A 21723-nucleotide genomic window follows, 5' to 3' on the forward strand; every position below is an offset into this window, starting at 1 on the left:
TGCAATACGGCAAAGTTTTCAAGTCCCGTATTCAAGGCTAAACAATTTACCTTGACAGAGTGTCTAATACATTACAAAAGTAGTTCATGATTGAACGGTGACTATTAGCACTGTGGCATCCATGTTTATCATATTTAATATCACTAACCTGTGGAGGCGATAAAAGGATGCCTTAATTTTACTGCCAGCTTTCTTCATTTTATCCATTCCCTGGTACTTGAGCATGTCAGGTATCTAATCTGTAATCCCAGTACATCTAACAAAAAACTGGAATATGAGATCCACAGCCAGCAAACTGCAGCCATACTGAGAACAGACCTGCATCCATGTAGGACAGAAACAAGGGACAGCTGCTACTCTGCAGGCAGAAGGGGGTGCGACAGAATATTAGGGATAGTCCATGAATAGTAATCAAAGTAATAAGGGAACAAATTCTCACCGTGGTGTATCCTACAAGTGAAGATTTTACTTTGCTAATTTATTCAGAGTTTACTTTACAGCCCCTCTTTAGTGGGCTTGTTAAATGACATTACTGTTTCATTTGGGCTTTCACATAAACAACAACAGCCAAGTATCTGTATTCATTTGGCTGATTTAAGCAAGCAAAGCCCACACATAAGTCTACGCAAACTGCTTATTGATGTCCTAATCAACATCAGATGTTGGTTCACAACAATAAACAGACGCATTTTCAAACTTAATTTTTTTCCTCAACTGCTAATCATAAATGACACAGCGGTGGTATAATCACAATAATCCACTTGGCGGACTGCTGTGCTGTAAGATATGGGCGCCTGTAGGCTGCAATTGCACTCCGTCTCCTGCATTACTGCCTGTGTTTGTGTGCCTGCTCCGTGACTCCGCCTTCCTTTTCAAATATCTGTGAGGTATTTGGTGGAAGTAGAATATGACTGACAACTAACCCTGGCTGGTGATTTTGCTGAATTAAAAAGTGATTGACACAAAAGATCTGTGATTGGCCAAAGAAGTGATCGACATACAAAAACCTAATACATGACTGGCCAAAGTCAAAAATGATGGACAGATGCTCCTGTTCATCCATCACCCCCATTTTTCTGTCATCTGTAACAACAAGGGGGCTCTGCCCCCTGCTCGCCTACCCCCGGTGTTGGGTATCCTGAAATACATTAGTCGAGCTCGTTCGTTTTGGAGCCGTGCCCGCTTTGCCCACGGCATTTCAGACACGCGTTGTAGGCGCCTGCGTTCATTGATTTTATCCAGGTGGGCTCATGTTTGTATATGCGTCAGTTGAGGTTGTTCGTTTTGAACCCGTGCCTGCTTTGCTTCCGCTGTGTCAGACGCGCGTTGTAGGCGCCTGCGTTCATTGATCTTATCCAGGCAGGCTCATGTTTGTATCGTTGAGCTGTATTGTGTTTGAATTTGGTGTAAAGCGTTCAGCGGTTTGTACAATCCCAAGCTGCACATTATTCCTAACTTCACTCCGCAGTAATGCCACTCACGATATGGCGGTGATGCCTGCGCTTTGTGGACCTGTGGGGCCTCCGTAGCCTCTCATGGTTGACTCTGGGGTGCAGCGCAGAATCCTCTTTTGTGTGTGGCTGTGTTGTTAGGCGTTAGCTATGGGCGCATTGTTGCTTCATTTCTCATTCACGTTAGTTGAGCTCTTTCGTTCTTGGGCTGTGACTCCTTCGTTCACGGTGGATAAGACTTCGCTTGCGGTGTACGAGACGCGCGCCTGCGCAGTACGTCTCATGGTCCCATTGCCATGTACCTGCATCCATATCCGGTTTATTCTCGGTTAGTAATATGGATATCTACTTGTTCATCGCTGGCACATGGGACGGTTTGCTCAGGTTAAGAAGAGCATTTCAAAAGTCATGCGTTCGCAGTGGAAGATGTGATGGCAAGAATGGGGCGTTGAGGGATGGAAACAAAAGAAATGAGGGATTCAGGGAAAAACAAAAGATTCCATCTGTGAAAATGTTTGACAACTGCATTAGAGGGACACCGAGTGGCCAGATGGTGCTCAATAAAAGCAGCAGACAAGATCTGATCAAATAAACTCGGCAGATAAAACTACAAGAAGAACATGGCCTGCGTTACGACACTACCGTGGGGGATGTGGAGAAACAAATGCAAAAGGCTGAATACTGGAGATGCAGCTTGCTATTAATAAAATTATTTGCTTGATATTAACTTTAAATGGCAAACACCTTAGAACTCCCCAAGATCACCCACCTCTTTATTATTATTTTTTGGTCACTGCCTACAGGTGTGCAGTTAGCTGTTTGATCCATTCATTCCAAGTGGAATTATCATTGGTTTTTTTTGCATATTTTATATACATCTGCTCTCTAAATATAAAACCCTAAGCCTAAAAGTGCAATGATTTTATGTGACTTTTTTGTCACGCTTTAAATCGGGCTTATTTTAAAACCTACATATATATATATGTTTGGTATCATTCTTTTCCAAATTTATCGAACTGTAATGTGATGCTGTTAGATTTTCAGATTCTTATTTTTTAGTTTTAAAATTAAAAATGGAATATCAAGAACTCACATCCCACGAGATGATACTTTGTGCCAAGAGATTTAACTACACCCGGCGCCGCCGTGAGTGGCAGCCTTTTCAGCAGCTCCGTGTATGACTGTATATGTATGTGTACTTTTCTACTTTTATTTTTCTATTTTTATTTATTGATCACTCCTACCACTTTATTTTATGTGGATTCCTTCCCTGGACACACTTACTTTTACAACGTGGGCATGGATTTTAACACGCCGAGACTCGCCTATTCAAGTACTCAACTTCGGGCGCTGAGAACAAATGCCAGTGCCGGTGTGGTTCCCTATTTACCTGACGAGGTAAGAAGGCGGTATCGTGGCAGCAGAGCCGGCACTAAGCTAAAAAAGAAGCGGCTTGCGAGAAAGTGGCGTTTCAAGCCTTCGGTGCCTTCTGTGATTCTGGGGAATGTAAACTCAATCTCAAATAAGATCGACGAACTGGCTGCGCTGGTGAAAAATGTAAGGAATTGTGAATTTCCCATTGGGATTAATAAAGTATCTATCTATCTATCTATCTATCTACACCCGGGGCTGGAAATAAAAGACTTAAGAGTAGGACACCTGCTGTACAGGCTTTTAAATATTTGAAGCGCCGTGTGAGATGCAGATCACATGGCACAGCAGCAAGCCAGCAGCTGATCAAGCAAAGAGGAGGTTAAAAAAAAAAAAAAAGTTTTCCCCCATTGTATCACCGTTTAAGAGGGGGTGTCAGAGGAGCGACCATGGTTCCTTAGGGTGTGATCAGCCCCTCTTTTCACAAAAGGAGCAGCAGAGACGCGAAGTGGCTGGTGCATAGCGTTGGGCAGGGGGGTTGGCGAGTGAAGCGAGCAGGGGGCAAACCCCCTAGTGCGTGTGTGTATATATATATATATATATATATACACACACACACACACATATATATACAGTACATACATATATATATATATATATACATATATATATATATATATATATATATACACACACACACACATACATACAAATGCAGGGCAGAGTTATGGTTCTATGGCTATGGATCAGCACTGGTAGCTGGAAGGTTACCGGTTCAATTCCCTTTTACCAGCAGAAGGGATCCTACTCCGTTCAGCCCTTGAACAAGGTCCTTAATCTGAAAATTGCTCCAGTGGGGCTGTGTGATGACGGATCCAGCACCCTGACCCTCACAGATCATGCAAAAAGATGATTTCCTGTTGGGGATTAGTAAAGTATATCCTCATCCAATACACACACACACACACACTATATATTTCTATTATAAAAAAAAAAAAAAAAGATCACATTTCGTCTCCCTCCCAAAGAAGGCCCGCGAGACAAAGATAGGAGATAAAAGGACAGCTGCTGTACAGGCTATTACATGATCGTTGCACAGCGCAACATGCAGATCATGCAGCACGGCACTAGCAGCCCCCTGGTGGGGACGGGAGGGGGAATAACTCATTCACTACAGCTTTATTACTGGCAAATATCAAGAAATAAAAAATGAATGAAAAGAAAATAATCTCTTTAAATTGTATATCTGGATAACCAAATCCAGCAAAGCAAGTAGGGGGCAGAGCCCCCTGGCATGTCAATCACTTCTGCTGCCTCCTTCATTTACATAAAACACACTCAGCAGAGCAGAGCATGTAAGGTAGTATATTATTAATAAAACCTCTAAATAGAATATGGTCTGGCTAATTTTCTTTTTTCTATAACGTCACCTACTTCAGTCAAATCCAAAGTATTTTCTGAGATGTCGGAGTATTTACATTTTCTATTGTAAACCCTAAATATTGATATATCAAAATGATTTTCTTTATTAGATTCATAGTGACCTACTGTAGATGTTCAATCCAGCCACATTTTTTTTTTTTTACATAAGCAGGAAAAACTGTGTCAAATTTGCATTATATGTACTTGTACATATAGATATATTATAAATATAGACAGATAGAACTTTATTTCCCCCCTGGGGAATTTAGTTGTTGCCAGAAGCTCAATAAATCCATAAGCAAATAAATATACACCAAAATGACTAAAAAGAAAGAAAACTTCTGACCCGGCCGCCCCAGTCACACTGGGCAATGACGCAGGTGTGTTGCCATTGGTATAAAGGAGCCATAGACTATTGAATAAGAAATCAGAAACAAAGTGTGCTGTGGCAAAATAAAAATGCTGGGTGACAACAGCAGAACATGAAAAGGTTTGCCATCTGGAGCCAAAGGTTTAAATCATGTAGGAGCTCAGTCCTCGGTGAATGTCTGGTCAGAATGAGAGACCACCTCCTGGCCGCAGTCTGCTCTTAGGGCACATACGCTGGGCATTGTGGGCAGGGTTAGGGATCATCCTTGGACATCATCTCGGAACTGTGTGCAAAAGAAAAGATAAGTTAGTGATTGTGCCCCTTCTTGTCCCCTCCTTAGCGTTAGACCCAAACGTGACTTGGGCTGTGCGTTAGTCTCAAGAGTCCCTCTGGCAACCGTAAGCCTTAGACCGGAGGATTACTCGAACTGTGCAAGTGCTAACAGCGTTAGTGACAAGTGTTACCCGGGCAACGGTGTAGGCATGTCTTACATAAGCGTCAGGCCTGAGCGTTACCCGGGCTACAGTGCAGACGCATTTCTCCTAGCCTCATGAAAGCGTCTCGTAAGAAACGATTTTCAGCACTCCAGTCGTAAGATGCTTTGTCAAGGATATGAACAGTGATGTTGAGGAGCCTCTGATAAGAAGTGATGACAAAGTAAACAGGACTTCAAGCAGTGAAACTGAAACAGACAGTGAAACCAAAAGCGATTCCGATGAATCCGAAAGTGATGCCCAATTGCGTTTATGTTTCTGTTGACCCGGCAGCCAGGAATAAACATGAAATGTTTATAAACATCAAATAAATAATAAATAAATATGAACATAGAAATAAATATAAATGAATGTTTCTGAGGGTGTTGATGGAGAAGTATAGAGAAGCCAGAAGGAGTTGCATTGCATCGTTGTGGACCTGGAGAAAGCATATGACAGGGTGCCTTGAGAGGAGCTGTGGTATTGTATGAGGAGGTCAGGAGTGGCAGAGAAGTACATAAGAGTTGTACAGGATATGTACGAGGGAAGTGTGACAGTGATGAGGTCTGAGGTAGGAGCGACAGAGGTGGGATTACATCAGGGATCGGCTCGGAGCCATTTCTTATTTGCAATGGTGATGGACAGGTTGACAGATGAGATTAGACAGAAGTCCCCGTGGACTATGATGTTTGCTGATGACATTGTGATCTGTAGCGACAGTAGGGAGCAGGTTGAGGAGACCCTGGAGAGGTGGAGATATGCTCTAGAGAGGAGAGGAATGAAGGTCAGTAGGAACAAGACAGCATACGTGTGTGAATGAGAGGGAGGTCAGTGGAATGGTGAGGATGCAGGGAGTAGAGTTGGTGAAGGTGGAGGAGTTTAAATACTTGGGATCAACAATGCAGAGTAATGGGGATTGTGGAAGAGAGGTGGCTCAGCAAGAACCCAGACTTGAACATCGCAGAAGAAACCTGAAAATAACTGTCAATTGAGGGTCTCTATCCAACTTGACAGAACGTGAGCAGATCTGCAGACAATAGCAGAAGAAAATCACGTGTGAAACTTGCTGTGTCAAACCCAAGATGACTCCTGGCTTCATTGAAATACTGAGTCAAAGGTCTGAATACTGGTGGCAATGGGATAATACGTTTCTTTACTTTAAACAGATATGGGGGAAAAATAAAATAAAATCCTGTTCTCCCATTGCCATTCTGGGGTATCGAGTGTTGCTTGATGAGTTTAAACAAAAAGGAATTTAAATGACTTTGGCACAAAGCTGAAATATACCAAGATGTGAAAGAATACTTTAAGGCACTGCAAGTACTGTGGCATGAAGGGGGTGCTGAGAATTTGATTTTGTTAAAAATTAACACTCTTTACAATGACCCAAAGATTAATAATGGTGTCATGTGACCTGTTACATCAACTGCTAAGGTAGAAATATGGTGGTATCAACACATCGAGTTATCCCTAAGTGGATAAAGAATTGCATCTTTTATGGTTTAGCAGTAGCTTAGCTTAAGTATATATAACAAGTAGATCAGTTCGTTTTGGGTTCGACTTCAAGACACAATTTCATTTCTCCACTTAGCTTGGCCCCCATTATTATTTTGACTTTCCGGTTACGATATTTACCTCTCTTGACTACATTAGGTTCCAGTGATCTTCTCATCTCCCGGTCCTCTTGCTCACTCGACACTCGAGTACCTGCGAGTGCTCCTAATAGTCTGTTGGTAGAGTAACTTTCTGGGTCACCCCACTTCAGATTCTATTGGACCCTTTTGGATGATCCTTAAATTGCCTGTTTTGTGCCATTTCTTTGCGGTTCTGTTTATCTTCTTAAAGTTTTTGTGCCCTCGACAGAATTCTGAGTTTATTGTTTGCCATCTTGAAGGCGAGGTCCTCAGATGTTAATATGCAATACTACCATTTCAACCTTTACATGTTCTCTAGGACTGTGTTCTTACTCCTATGAAAGCTTTAAATTAGTGCAACCTCTCCATGCAGGACCTTCAGTTTTTTTTCTTGTATCCCCTCTTTCTCCCTTGTGAAGTCTAGCCTAATGCATACGTGAAAATTGTTTCCTACACAAGAACAGCAATAAGGATTCTCTCCCTTCTGAATTATTTGTGTTTGTGTCAATACTACTCACTTTCAATAATGTTCTGCCACATTCAGAATGGCAATATGGCTTCTTTACCACATGAGCCTCTAGTGGTTCTGACAATTGCAGTTTTCTGATAAACGTTTTCCACATTAAGAACAGCCATGCTGTTTTTCTGAATTGTGAATTTCATTTTTGTGAATTGGCGATTACATTCTGAACAGCAATATGGTTTTTCTCCCACGTGAATTCTTAGGTGGCACTGAGCACCGTTGGTTCAGGAGAATCCAATGCTACATTCCAAAAATCAATATGGTTTCTCTCGGGGTAAATTTCTCTAAATTTTTTGGTTTGGCAGCTGCCAAGACAGGAATGAACCGTATATTTTACCCTGGATAGTTTGTCTGCACTGTTTATTTCTTGCTCCCTCAAGTTTGGCATAGCTCCTGCATTGTTCCTAATAATGCTTCATTTGCCGGTCACATGGATTTACAGTAATTAGTAGGATTTCCAGATACACCTGGATTTTTTTTTTTTTTCCCCCTGATAAGACCTTTTGATCCCAGCACCACTGGCACAATCTTGTTTACTTTCCCATCTGGCTCATCTCGGATTGCAATTCTTGATACTTGGTTATTTTTTTGCCTTTCCATTTGGAGTATTCTTCTCCAGTGTGAACTCGTATGTGGGTTTGGAGATGGCTCATCTGAGAAAATCCTTTCCCACATTCAGAACAATAATATGGCTTCTCACCAGTGTGAATTCTCATGTGGCGTTTCAGATGGACCATACGGGAAAATCCTCTTCCACATTCAGAACAGGAATATGGCTTCTCTCCTGTATGATTTTTTTTGTGACTCAAGAGAGCGCTTCTTTGTTTAAACGGTTTCCCACACTCAGAACAGCAATACATCCTCTCTCTAGTGTGAATTTGGGCGTGTGTCTGTAGATTGGACAGTCGCAAGAATTGTTTGCCACATTCAGAACAGCAATGAGGCTTCTCTCCACTGTGAACCCTTATGTGGCTCTGAAGATTCCTCTTATCACAGAATTGTCGGCCACATTCCGTGCAGAAATATGGCTTCTCTCCGGTGTGAATTCTTATGTGGACCTTAAGACTGTTGGTTCGTAAGAATCCTTTTCCACATTCCAGACAGCAATATGGTTTCTCTCCAGTGTGAATTTTAGCATGTTTCCGGAGAGTACTCTTGTCACAAAATTGTTTGCCACATTCAAAACAGCAATATGGCTTCTCTTCCGTATGAAGCCTTTGGTGGCTGGAAAGAGTGGCTTTTTCTGAAAACTGTCTCCCACACTCTGAACAGCAATATGGCTTCTCTTCTGTGTGAACTTTTGTGTGTCGCTGTAGACTGGTCATTCGCGAGAATTGTTTACCACACTCAGAACAGCCATATGGCTTCTCTCCGGTGTGAATTTGTATGTGTCTCTTTAGATTCCTCCTGTGAAAGAATTGTTTGCCACATTCAGGACAGCAGTGAGGCTTGTCTCCTGTACAAAAATTAAAAAGGTAAAGGTCGTTTTTAATTGGCTGTCGTACGATTTGTATTAAGTCACAAAATTCAATAAAGGCTGCTTAAAATTATGAACATTTAAAAGCCTATGCAATCATAAGGCTTAAGCTGCACATGGAAAGACACTCAACATGATAATTAACTACTAACCACATGTTGTGAGATTTTGCATACAAGTTGTTAAATATCTTGCATGTCTTTATTTGTAACTTAGGCAAAGCAATGTAATATTAGTGTTGCATTAGTGAGAAGCATTCATGTTTACAAACACCCCCCCCCCCCCCCCCCATATCCACAACAGAGATCTTACACGCTGTCTGTTCAGATTCGTCACCACCAATGCCTGCTGTGGTGAAGGAGAAGCTCCCTTGGAGATGAACACCATTTTAGTGACCCGCCCGAGTCCACTTAGCACCTCTTTAAATCCAAATCTACAGAACGTGTGGCCTTCATCGTGGCTTCTTACAAGAAAAGGCGATGGTAAAAGAAAAGAGGACGTAGTATCGCCAAGCTTCTGTTCACAGACAGCCGCTTCACCAGGAAGGTAAACTGAGTCAGTGTCAGGTGCCTCTTCAGTGTAATAGGAACCACAGCATAGAGAAGTGTGCGCGTTGCAACAGGTACACGCGTAAATGCAGTAAGGACGGTCCTTGGGTGTGTGGGAACTGTTAACATTTGAATTTGATGATTGCATATAGCACTGAACTGACCTCTCTGTACTATTCTTTCCTCTGCAGGTCCTGGAGTACAATAGAAACGGAAACATGGAGACTGACAAGATTGGGGGAGGAAAAAAAAAAAAAAAATGTGGTAACTGATTACAAGCGCAAGAAGGTGTGCGAATGAATATGAATAATGTTGCATCAGTGCCACAATGTTTTCCAAAATGTACCATACAGCTCATAAAATGAATAATTCCAAATATACATACCTATGTCTCTCTTTTTTTTGTCAGTGTGGCTTTGACATCATGGACTATAAGGTGCATACTAAATTCTGCGTGAGCAGGAACACTCAATAAAACTGAATAAAAAAAAAAAAAATTAAGTGACGGTGAGACACGAAGCAGGCTGATTCACCAGTGTTTGTGTGTCACCTTTTATGTCAGCTTTTATCCCTCCAGTTTGATTGTCTCAAAACACCACTCACACCTACAGTTATTCCCAGTTTCAAATAAAAAGTAATAGCATCAGATCCCTGGGGGGTGGGGGGTGGTAGTATGTATCGTAATTGTGACTGAGAGAAAAGTGAAAAACACTAACTTTTACAAGAACTATAAATGTACACCGGCTGTTAGACACAAATCAAATGTATGTTTTTATTGTATAACTAGACATTAAGCCCATTACAATAACGGGCGCTAGAACAATAGTCCATAAACATTAGTACAAACAGTCTGTATTAAATGGCAAGGGACCTTTTACCTCATTAAATTTTTTCCATAAAATGCCTGCAATTTTCTCTGACAGTAATACTGGCTTTGCTGTCCGTAATATGCGTTTAATTTTCTGTCACAACAGTGGGCAATCAGCAGATTCTACCCAGCAACTGATGTAATGTGCGTGAAAATAAATCTACTTTTACTTTACACTTTACCGGGCCAAGCTTTCTTAATACTAGAATTACCAGAGCCTATGAAAAAACTTGTAGATCCGGCCCACCTTAAATCGCTTCTTAAAACCGTTCTCACCTCTCCGCCAGCGTCTTTTGTCATCTAAATGTACTGATAAAGACAAGCTGCCAGCAGCCGGCTATTCCATCCCCGCCAACGACTTAGAACGTAAACAGGCTTTTCCCAGCTCATGCCTTGATTGATTATCTGGGAGTGAAGTGGAGTTTTAGAGTAGAAATAATAAGATTGTTACTTGAAACACACGCATTTCATGTGTTGCATTTCTACAGTAATCTGTGTAAACACATTGTTAAAACAGAAACGTTTTATATATTCTAGTAGCAAATGACAAAATGTAGGTATAAACTATATAATGTATGAAGCCTGAAGTCCAAATATCAAAGAAACACTTTCACAAAAGGTACAAAAAAAAAAAAAAAAAAGCCACCGCCAAAAAAGCCCGCCTTAGTGTGTGACATTGACACTGATGAACTAGCACTGTTTCTGTGGCGCAACAGTATCAGTCGCTAACTGGGAATCAGAAGGTCATGAGTTCGATCCTGCACAACTCCCATTTGAGAAGTGTTCTTATTTTCACTATTTTAGAATAAAAAGATACATTTGATTTCATTCTGTAACAGCCGGTGTAATTTATGATATTTGTAAAGGTTAGCTTTATTTTTTTTTTTTTTAAATTCACTTTTCATTGTCTCAGTCGCGTTCAGGATCCATCCCTACCACCCCCACCCCACCTGACACTGCTGTTTTCACATAAAGACGCGCTATAGTTCTGCAGTGTATCACGATACATACGACCGCGTGTTATTTTCCCCCAATATTGCCAGTCCCCACGTGTTGCTGTATGCTGTTTCTTTTGTACTCCAGGACATGCAGAGGAAAGCATAGTAAAGAGCAGTAACTTCAGCGCTATATGCAATCATCAGACACTCCCCATCTGATACTGCTGTTTTCACATAAAGACGCGCTAAAGCTCTGCAGTGTACTTGTGACTGCATTGTCGTACCAATGCTTGCGAACTGAAGCGTCTGCATGCACTTTTCGTGGCATTACACGTGTATTTTTTGAGCATGCCCATGTAGCTCAAACACAGGAACATATGTTGATGTAAAAGTATAACAAAACAAGTGCATTTTTATTCAAGACTATAACCGAAGAAAAAAGAAAGCAAGTTACAGTAGGCGGTTGATATGACAGCTTGCGTGGTGGAATGCTAAGAACTGCTGATTTCCATCCCGTGCTATATAACTTAACATTTGAATCTGATGATTGCATATAGCGCTGTCTTATTCAGTGTGTGCAAGAACATGCAGGTGGCCAGTTGCTGAGTGCTACAACGCACATTTAAAAAAAAGAAAGAGACAAATATATGTGACGTTTTGAAGAAATCATTTTATGACGCGAATAGTACCAATCAGAAGACATCGTTGAAGTAATGCAATATTATTTGAAAACGAACAGCGTCACATCGGGTGTGAAGTTATACTGGCACTGTTTGAGTCAGATCAGAAGCTGAATAAGCTGAAAAAGCTCCTGTTCTGACTCTAAGTAAAAAAGCATGAATTAATCAACAGAAATAACCGCGATTGACATTTTAAAGTTAACGATTTACAGTGCATACCAATTTATAAATTCAATGTCCGTTTGAGGAAAAAAAAGAACACTTTCTTCAAAGCTGGGAATCGAACTCGCGTCTCTGTGGCACAGTAAGGCAGTGGTGCTCCAAGTCAGCAAACCGTAGCGTTAAGCCACGGAAGCTGTTGTATCATCCTTGAACCTTTTGTAAAAGTGTTTATTTGATGTTTGGACTTCAGGCTTCACAGATTCTATAGTTTATGCCTACATTTCGTAACATTTATTACTAAAATATGAAAAAGTTTCTGTTTTAGCAATGTGTTTACACAGATTACTGTAGAAACGGAACACGCATGAAATGCATGTATTCCAAATAGCGATCTATTATTTCCATTCTAAAACTCCAGCAGTTCAGTCACTGCCAGATAAACAACTTAGTGAAAACTTAGTGAATGTTCTGTGACAGTGGGGGATGAAATAGCCGGCTGCTTGCTGCTCATCTTAATCGGCACATTTAGAAGACAAAAGAGAGGTGAGAACGGTTTTAAGGTGGGCCAGATCTACGAGTTTTTTCGTAGACTCTGGTAATTCTAGTGTTAATCGCAAATCTGACATCCTCAGAGTGAACACTTGCACAACAATGGGGAAGCTGGTCTCCGCGTCTCAGTACCCAATTGGATTTTTCGTGTTTTTTGTTTTAGGTCTTACCTCATTTACCGAAATTTGATTGGATCTGCCGCACGATATTTTATAGGTCCCGCCCTCTCTGTCTTGTGCGATGTGTCAGGCGGCCTTTGAAACATCTGCTTTGAAACATCGCTCTGTGCCCCACGCATGCTCACTTCACCAGAAGACACGGACACAATAAGAGCAGCTCACTACTCAAAATGGTGAATTTGCCAAGGAGCTGGTTTCGAACTCATGACCTCCAGATTATAAGTCAGCAGTTCTAACCGCAGCACCACAGAAGCTGTCGTATTGTACTTGCACCTTTTGAGAAAGTGTTTGATATTTGGCCGTCAGACTTCACACATTGTACAGTTCATGTCTACACTTTGTCATTTATTACTAAAAGATGAAAAACGTTTGTTTTAACGATGTGTTTACATAGATTGTTGTAGACACAAAACACATATCAAAATTATTTCCCCTTAAAATCCTGGGTAGCTCACTCCCAGATAATCAATCAAGGCAGGAACTGGGAGAACTTCTTACCCGTTCTGAGGCGGTGGGGTGGATGGAATAGCAGGCTGCTTGCTGTTTATCGACACATTTACAACACAAAAGATGCTGACGGAGAGGTGCGAAGGGATTTAAGGTGGGCCGGATTTACGAGCTTTTTCGTTGGCTCTGGTAATTCTAGTGTTAAAATGAATTCAAAAGATGTTAATTAGCAGCAAAAACAGGTCACTAATTAATAAAGGGGTTAGAATGAAAACCTGTAGCCACGGTGGGCCTTCAGGACTGGAGTTGGCGACCCCTGCTATGGACGGTGATCTCCTTCTAATGTAAGGAATCTTGGGGTCATCTTTGATTCCTCCCTTTCTTATTCCACCCACATAAACCACATTAAGAAACTTTTCAACTTTCACCTCCATCATGTATCCCATGTTCGCTCGTTCCTCTCCTTTTCTAATGCTGAGAAACTTCTCTCTTGCTTTTATCACATCCTGCACAGATTATTGTAACTCCCTACTGGCAGGTGCCCCATTCAGGTTTTCTATCACAGCTCCAGTTGATTCAAAACTCTGCTGCAAGAGTCCTGACACAAACCAGTAGCAGCGAGCACATCACACCCATCCTGCTTGGTCTCCACTGGCTCGCTGTGTCTCACACAATTAAATATAATCTATTATTAACCTACAAAGCTTAAAATGTCCTCACAGTGGACTACATCAGTGACCTTTTCCTTTACTCTGCTCCTCTTTGCCCACTAAGGTCCTCTGTTTCTGGCCATCTTCTTGTGCTCCACCCTAACCTACACACTATGGGTGACGGCAGGGCTTTCAGCTGTATATAGCACTCAGACTTTGGAATGACCTCCTGAAATGAATGACATCAGCCGACTCCATTCATTCTTAAAGACAACTGAAAACTCCTCTGATCAGGAAGGCGTCTAACTTAACCTGACATTCTGACCCATCTGTCAGTTTTCCTCTCTGTCCAGATGCGCAGGATAAATTTGTCTGTGTGATATCATAAATTGTGTTTTATTTGCTAGGCTTTCTTTTAGTGTTAAATTTAGTATTTATTGTCTACTATTTGATTGAATACATTGCATCTCCTGTGTTTATCGGTTTAGTTTTCTATGCAGAAATATTGGTGATGTCAATGAATCACAGACGTCAAGCAGCCATTGCATGCGAGGGGCTTTGCAACAAAGCACCAATTATGACAACGGCTTTAATAGACCTGCCATTGCCGTGTATAAAAAGTGTGACTGAAATGTCTGCAAATCCCCTTAAATGAAAGTCTGGAACGTGCACTTCAATCACAATGTCTGAACTGTGTGACGTGTAAGTTTGAAACTGTGGAGCAGAGGGGGGGGGGGGGGGGGAGAAAGGTCTTTAATATGGAGGACTCTGTATAATAAGTAGACATTACAATCTACACAAAATAATAATGAAAATGTGGCATCACTACAAGCACACGGCTGCTGGCCAAGTTCCAGTTTTGTAGTATTATACTACATTGTATGGAAGGGGACACCGTGATCCTCCAAAATCTCCGACAAGATAGTCCTTCGACCGGCCGGACTCACTTTAAGATTTTTCATTTTACAGCAGGGTTCCCATTTTCGAACCTTGAACAATTCGGTCCCCCATGTTTATCATGCGTCACCCTACACCAGTGATCCTCAAAGTTCAGTCATGGTGGCCCACTGTGCCTGCCGGTTTTTACTTCAAGTTTCACAAGCGTTTAACCCCAAATGATCCGATCCCATTCTTTAAATCAGCTCGTCCTCAAGTCTTTTTCTGCACTTGGTGGGTTACGGTACAGCCAGCCTCCCATTTACAAACGAGTGATTTTCACTGACGATGTCTGTAATCTGTTTGTGTATGCAACTCTGGAATTTGCAATGAACATGTCCATAATTGGAAATAAGTGGCAAAAAAATGCTTACACATGTACTAATTTTATTGAAAATTGTTTCAAATGTATGAACTATTACTTTACTAGAAATTATGTAACTGTGTACAATAAGCTGAACGAGTGCTTAAACACTCTACAGTTTTCCATAGTCACACAGAACCTCAGAGTTGTAAAAGGCAAATCTACTGCCATGAAAGTCCACCACTACTTGATGGCCGACCCCTTGATCTGCAGAGGTGGGTCATCTTTGATGAGGGACCACAGAGAGTCACCGTCCCTACTCAGTGGGGAAACACTCATTGAGATGGCATGGCTGGGACGCGTACTGATTGGGATTACAAACAAGCAGCAGGTTCTTCCTGTTAATTGAATGGACACCCGCCAGACGAGCGGCTTACCTGTGACAGAGCTTATGGTGTGTGTGCTGCTGGTTACAATCAGTGACTGCCACTGCTGAGCGGTCTTTGAGTGTCACCTCCTACTCACAGACACAGCCCGACTGTGTACTTGGAAACGAAGGGGATTACAAACAAACAGCAGGATTCAGCACTCCAGCTGCTTACCCGTGACTCTGAGCATTTACTTTGCGAGTTGCCAGTTACATTCAAGGGTGGCATGGTGGCGCAGTGGTAGCGCTGTTGCCTAGCAGAAGGAGACCTGGGTTCCCTTCCCGGGTTCTACCTGCGTGAAGTTTGCATGTTCTCCCCGTGTCTGTGTGGGTTTCCTCCCACAGTCCAAGGACATGCAGGTTAGGTGCATTGGCAGTCCTAAACTGTCCCTAATGTGTGTGCTTGGTGCGTGTGCTCTGCGATGGTTTGTTCCTGCCTTGCACACTGTGCTGGCTGGGATTGGCTCCAGCAGACCCCTGTGACAGGATATTGCGGGTTAGGCAATGACTGACTGTTGCATTCTTTAACTTGTGCCATCACAGATTGTGGCCTCACACAGTTTTACTCCCTAAGATGGCACAGCTGAGGCATACTTGGAACCCGCGGCTTTTATTTCACAGTATCCTAGCAGTCCAGCAAAACCACCAGCTGCTCACGGGGCTATTTATCTGTGAGCATTCATTAATGTGAGAGGGTCTTTGTGGAGGGATTACACAGCATCACCCCTCCCCCCCCCCCCCGCAGCAAATATGCATACTTAGGACGCTGAGGATTACAAGCAGTTGGCTCTGCTGTTCCAGAGAAACCTGCCAGCTGTCATCCGGGACTGGGCTTACGATCTGGAAGCTTCTGATGCATGTGTCGCCGAATGGGAAGCACAAAATGATTGAAAATGGTGGCCAGGTCTGTAACCACATTGAACATGGGGAAGGCACTATAGCAATACAATGTATTACTAGTTTTGTGAAACTTTGCATACAAGTTGATAAATATTTTGTGTGTCTTTATTTGTAACTTAGACAAAGCAATGCAATATTAGTGTTACATTATTGATAAAAACAGCAATGGTTTAAGGACCCCTTCCCCTCTTTTAGGGTCATTTTACGACAGGGTTGAGGGAAGTGCCGAAAACAAGTTTGGTAAATGCTTCTCTGCTTAAGTCTCTCAGTCAACCCCCACACAAAGCCAGGCTGCCTAACTTTACCTTAACATATGTTTTGGGGGGCAGGTGTGCTGGGCGGTATGACCAAAATTCTATATCACGGTACTTTTCAAAATTATACCAGTTTCACGGTATTGGACGGTATATTTTTTCCTCCCATGCATGAGTGGATGTTAACCTCTGCAATTACTGGCTAAGAATAACCTATTCCACTGTCATGAGAATTGTGCACATTAAAATGTTTTTTTTGTACAATGCACACAAGTATTAATACAGGTTTGCATGGACCCATAAATTGATAGTTTTCAAGGGGGGTGGCAGTAACGAAGAGAAGGAATTGCATTGCATGACAGTTGCAGTCAAAATAAAATAAAAGAACCTTTTTATTGAACAAAGTTTGCAAACAACTTAAACTATAATTTTAACGAACATATATTCAATCATCCAAAGGGTGGAGTGGTGGCTCTGAAGCTAAGGATCTGCGCTGGTATCCTGAAGGTTGCCGGTTCGAATCCCCGTCACTGCCAAAAGAGATCCTACTCTGCTGGGCCCTTGAGCAAGACCCTTAACCTGTAATTGCTCCAGGGGCGCTGTACAATGGCTGACCCTGGGGTATGCGAAAACATACGATTTCTCGTATTAGAAATTTGTTAAAGACGAAATAAAGAACAAAGAGGCATTTAGACTTAGTAAAACATCCAGAGGTGTTTGTCAAAAGTTGTATTGCACTGAACATGTCTTAGTAAAGGAATAAATAGTAAATACTTTTTGTAAACCAACTACACTTTCTGTTAATGTTAAGAATCTCTGTCCACTGACAAGTTAAAGTGACTTTTTAAACAACTTTAAATATTATGCAGTTTAATGATGGTAAATTAATAAATAATAAAATAAATAGTATTACTGGAAGTTGCACTATTACTTCCAAGTGTTCAAGCCCAGGTGCATTACACAGTATTCACCAAATTAAAATAAAACAAGTGCAACTTGGTGATGGCATCTTTACCAACTGAACCATCATTAAGGCAAACTGCATTAATATGGACCTTGCTAACTAAGCCATATGCATAAATAATAAAACTGCAACTTCCATTTATAATGCTATTTGTGGTATAGCCCTATGGAAGTGCATTAGGGCCACGGTGAAGAAAAAAAAAAAAAAAAAAAAACATGTCGAGATTAAAATCTACATTCCACTTTATTCTCATAGTTTATTTGTAATTAAAGTAGAATGTTGTAAACTAAACTTCATCCTAAAATCAGTTTAATTTACTAGATTTTCTCAAACCCCATCATAACTAATGTAGCACATTAAATGCTTTGTGTTAAGTGTTCCCCGACCCAGTTGTTAATCGCTACCCGCTTCTTAAACTGACTTCCTCCGCACTAAGAGGAGGCGCAGGCAGCGATCTGCACAGAATACATTCACTTCATGATATTCCTGCTTTCTGAAAATGTAGAATGCCAAGATAATTTTTCATGATGAAATGCATTAAAGCAGGTATTACACATGCACTGTAGTGAGGCAGTAGTGCTGCTCCCTCGCAGTAAGGGGTCCCCAGGTGTATGTTCAGTGTAGAGAACTTTATGGCAGGTGTGACGAGGCTCCAAAAAACTGGATGTATGACTGGGTATCGCACAGGTTTAACTTAAATATTGTGTAAATGTTGGGTTTGTGATCTGGTGGTCAGAGACACGAACACAGAATTCAATGGATATTCTTCTGAGCGGGCTTTCTTTATTGCACACATGCTGTCTCTATCTGATGTACCATAACCCCAGTTCCTATCCTTCCTTTTTTCTTTCTCCACATCAATCACCACACGATAAACATCTCTGTGAAATTAAAACTAGTTATAAACTCAGACCATGGAGTGTTCAGAACTTTAAAAAAAAAATCTTCATTATACATGTTTAATTATGCCATCCATTCAGGGTTGCGCCCATCCCAGCAAGCAGTGTGTGTGAGGCAGGAGCAAATCCTGAACGTGGCGCCAGCACATCGCAGGGTGAATACGAGCAAAACATACACTAGCAGGGTCAATATAGCAGAACAAAACCTCACATCCTACATGACTTTGAAAGGAAACTGAAGCACGCGAGTAAACCCACCAGAAAAACATGCAAATTCAAGGCAGGGAACACCTGGGACCCCCTTGCTGCGAGGCAGCAGTACAACCTCCACGCCACTGTGCCCCCACATGTTTAATACCCGCATTAATGCATTTCAACATGAAAATGATATCAAGTATTTATCTTAGCATTCTAAATGTTCAGAGAACAGGAACACCATGAAGTGAATGTATTCTGTGTGGTGATCGCTGCCTGCGCCTCCTCTTAGTGCAGAGGAAGTCAGTTTAAGAAGCATGCAGTGATTTAACATGGCTCTGGGAACACTTAACACAAAGCATTTAAAATGTGCTACATAACTTATGACGGAGTTTGAGAAAATCTAGGAAATTAAATTCATTTTAAGATGAAGTTTAGTTTACAATGTTCTACTTTAATGACAAATTACGTGAATAAAGTCAACATGTCGACCTTATTCTCGTCATAAGTGTCAAGATTAAAGTGGAAATGTCGAGAATAAATTCAACATGTCGTCACACTATTACACAGTACCCAGGGACACAGTATCAAGAAAAAAAAATAATTAAAAACAAGTACAACTTGACTTGCAGTATTATCCAGTAGTATAGAATCAGTATTCACACATTTGAACATAATGGTCCACATCTGACCTTTTAAAACCAAAGTATCTCCAAACAGACACGGCACCTTTTTTCGGCAAAACGTTCTTCTGTGTTATCATGTTCAACTTTATCATCTGCTACAGCTTCAGTTTCAGAATGTTCTCTGTCCATTTTCACCGCTCAATACCTCCACTAATGCATGTGCTCTGTTGTATGCATGTTTAGCGGTGCAACCGTGAAAAGGTCCCCCCTTTAAACAGTTTCCTGCTGTGCCACATTCTGAATGTTATTTAGGCAATTTAAACCAGTGCTGCGGTGTAAGAAAAATCCATATCATAACAAAAATGGTTTTTGGTATGAACCGGTATACCGCCCGGCACTAGGGGGCAGGTGTGAAGATGTTCTGTCCCCCTCCATTGGTCTGAAGTATGGCTGTTTGTATCAGAAGCCTTTAAGTACCACGACGTCCTATTGGCTCTAGGGGTTGGACAGAAAACCAATAAATTTGCTTGCTTTACCTCACCAACCCTTCTTTCTTACAAATATCTGATGAAAGAACATCTCACGCACCATGAACGGAGAAGGACAACACAATGAAGAGCACAGCTCGGCAGCCATATTGAGACAGGCATGCGGACTGTTCTATAGAAAGCGGACCACAAATGAATAAGAGACATTTTAAGTAACTAACAAGTCTGTGTGCCGCCTGAAACTACACATCAGCATTTCTCAGGTTGTATGGTTGCCAGTATTCACTTGTACTTTGCATATTGGTATTATTTATGAATATTATCAATTATACATTGTTTAAAGTGTAACTAAACTCCTGCTTGTCGTTTACTACACCCAATTGCCTGAGGTTATAAATGTAGAAAGGAAGGTGGGAGACATTATATGGTACAGTACAGTAGTGGTAGGTCTGAGAGATTTAAGGCATTCTGACAAAGGCTACATATTAATAATACAAAAAAGGGAAAGTAGAGCAATATATCACTCTACCAAGACAAAACAACTAGTACCCAGTACGGTTGCTACTGTACATATACATCAGTGTCAAAATGAGTTTGCTTCTTTTAAAACAAAGTCACTAGATGAACAGTGAATCAAAATGTAGTTGATAAAGAAGGATTTTGTGGCATTATGTGCTCTTTTGTATCTGCAGAACAGCCAGAAGTTGTGACTGTGGTAACCGGAGGAGTAACTGCAGTGTAAAATTTACATTAGTTAGTAATACAGTATCTGTATTGTGCCCTAGCTTCAGGTACTTAACCATCTTGTCGTCTTCCTAATAACTCACCGTTTGTAGGCTTCACTCCTTTAATTGTATCCTAACGATGACAATTAACAAGCGAAGGAGGCATGAGAGGCAGACTCTACTGAAAAATACCAAGAGTGCAGCCGATTCCACTAGTAAAGAATAGATTAAACAACCAGAAAACAAGAAGTGTAAATTAAAATCAGGAGGATAAACCCCCATGTAAAATACATAAATGAGGGCTACAGTCCAGTATTAGAAGAAAAAAAAAAATACAAACCCAGTTGTGCAATTTCTGGATTGAAACCAAAATGAACAAAATATCAGCCAGCTTAATGAAGGCAGGAGTCGTGTTTAAACAAAAATAAAATTCAGGAGTTAGGTGGGATGAACACCTGCAGCCAGCCACAGTGGACCCCCAGAACTGAACCTGACCGACAGCATCTGCTTTGATGTTGAGATTTAGGTAGGTGAGCACACATTTTCATGGTAAACACTGTCAGAAACAATTTTTTTTTTTTTTCTTCTAATCTTACTTTCATATTTTCCACCATATTGCTGTATTGTTTCAGATGACAAGCATTGCCATTCCCAGTGTATTGTTGCAGGTAAAGGCCTGAGAAGTTTGATGTTGTCACACCAAACATATACAAGATGGGGATGCCAAAGTTTCTGGATACAAATCAAAGCTGCATGTGCTTTCACTATTTCAACTCTCATTGGGGACTCTGCAGCATTTTTCTTCAATTCACTTTCTTTGCATATTGGGCCCTGGTAACCGGTTGAGTTTGTTCTTCTGGTTCCGACTCTGACCTATTTAAGTCAGTCAGTACCCAGCCCGCTATATCCTAACTACAGGGTCACGGGGGTCTGCTAGATCCAATCCCAGCCAACACCGGGCGCAAGGCAGGAACAAATCCCCGGGCAGGGCGCCAGCCCACCGCAGACCTATTTAAGTCTTCATGTTTTATCTCATCTCCTGGTCTTGGTGGTGTTGATTCCTTCACTGACAGGACATCAGGTTGATTTTCTGCTCTGCCACCACCTTCCAGCTAAATGTGGCAGGTGCAACTTTATACATTTAAAATACTCCAGCTTATGAAGAACATTGTGATTTTATTACCTAAAGTGGCATCCTCTTTAATAAAATCCCTGTGTGCGTCCAGGTGTCTGTGTGTGGGTGTCTTCTGGTGAAGTGTGCAT

General features: G+C 41.4%; 1 protein-coding gene across 2 annotated transcripts in view; it reads right to left on the minus strand.

Annotated features, from left to right (window-relative positions):
- Nucleotides 1–4524: 4524 nt before the first annotated feature.
- LOC114668877 (zinc finger protein 501-like) overlaps nucleotides 4525–21723 on the minus strand; it is a 29290-nt gene continuing 12091 nt past the window's right edge. For both annotated transcript variants that reach the window (XM_051926465.1, XM_028824875.2), the window contains exons 3-4: nucleotides 6723–8700; nucleotides 4525–4897 (exon numbers count right to left, since the gene is read on the minus strand). In XM_051926465.1, the coding sequence (XP_051782425.1) occupies nucleotides 7778–8700 (923 nt within the window). In that variant the 3' untranslated portion in view covers nucleotides 4525–4897; nucleotides 6723–7777. The remainder of the gene's footprint in view (nucleotides 4898–6722; nucleotides 8701–21723) is intronic.

This window comes from Erpetoichthys calabaricus, chromosome 1 (assembly GCF_900747795.2).
Source record: "Erpetoichthys calabaricus chromosome 1, fErpCal1.3, whole genome shotgun sequence".
In the NCBI taxonomy this organism is placed as follows: Eukaryota; Metazoa; Chordata; class Cladistia; order Polypteriformes; family Polypteridae; genus Erpetoichthys; species Erpetoichthys calabaricus.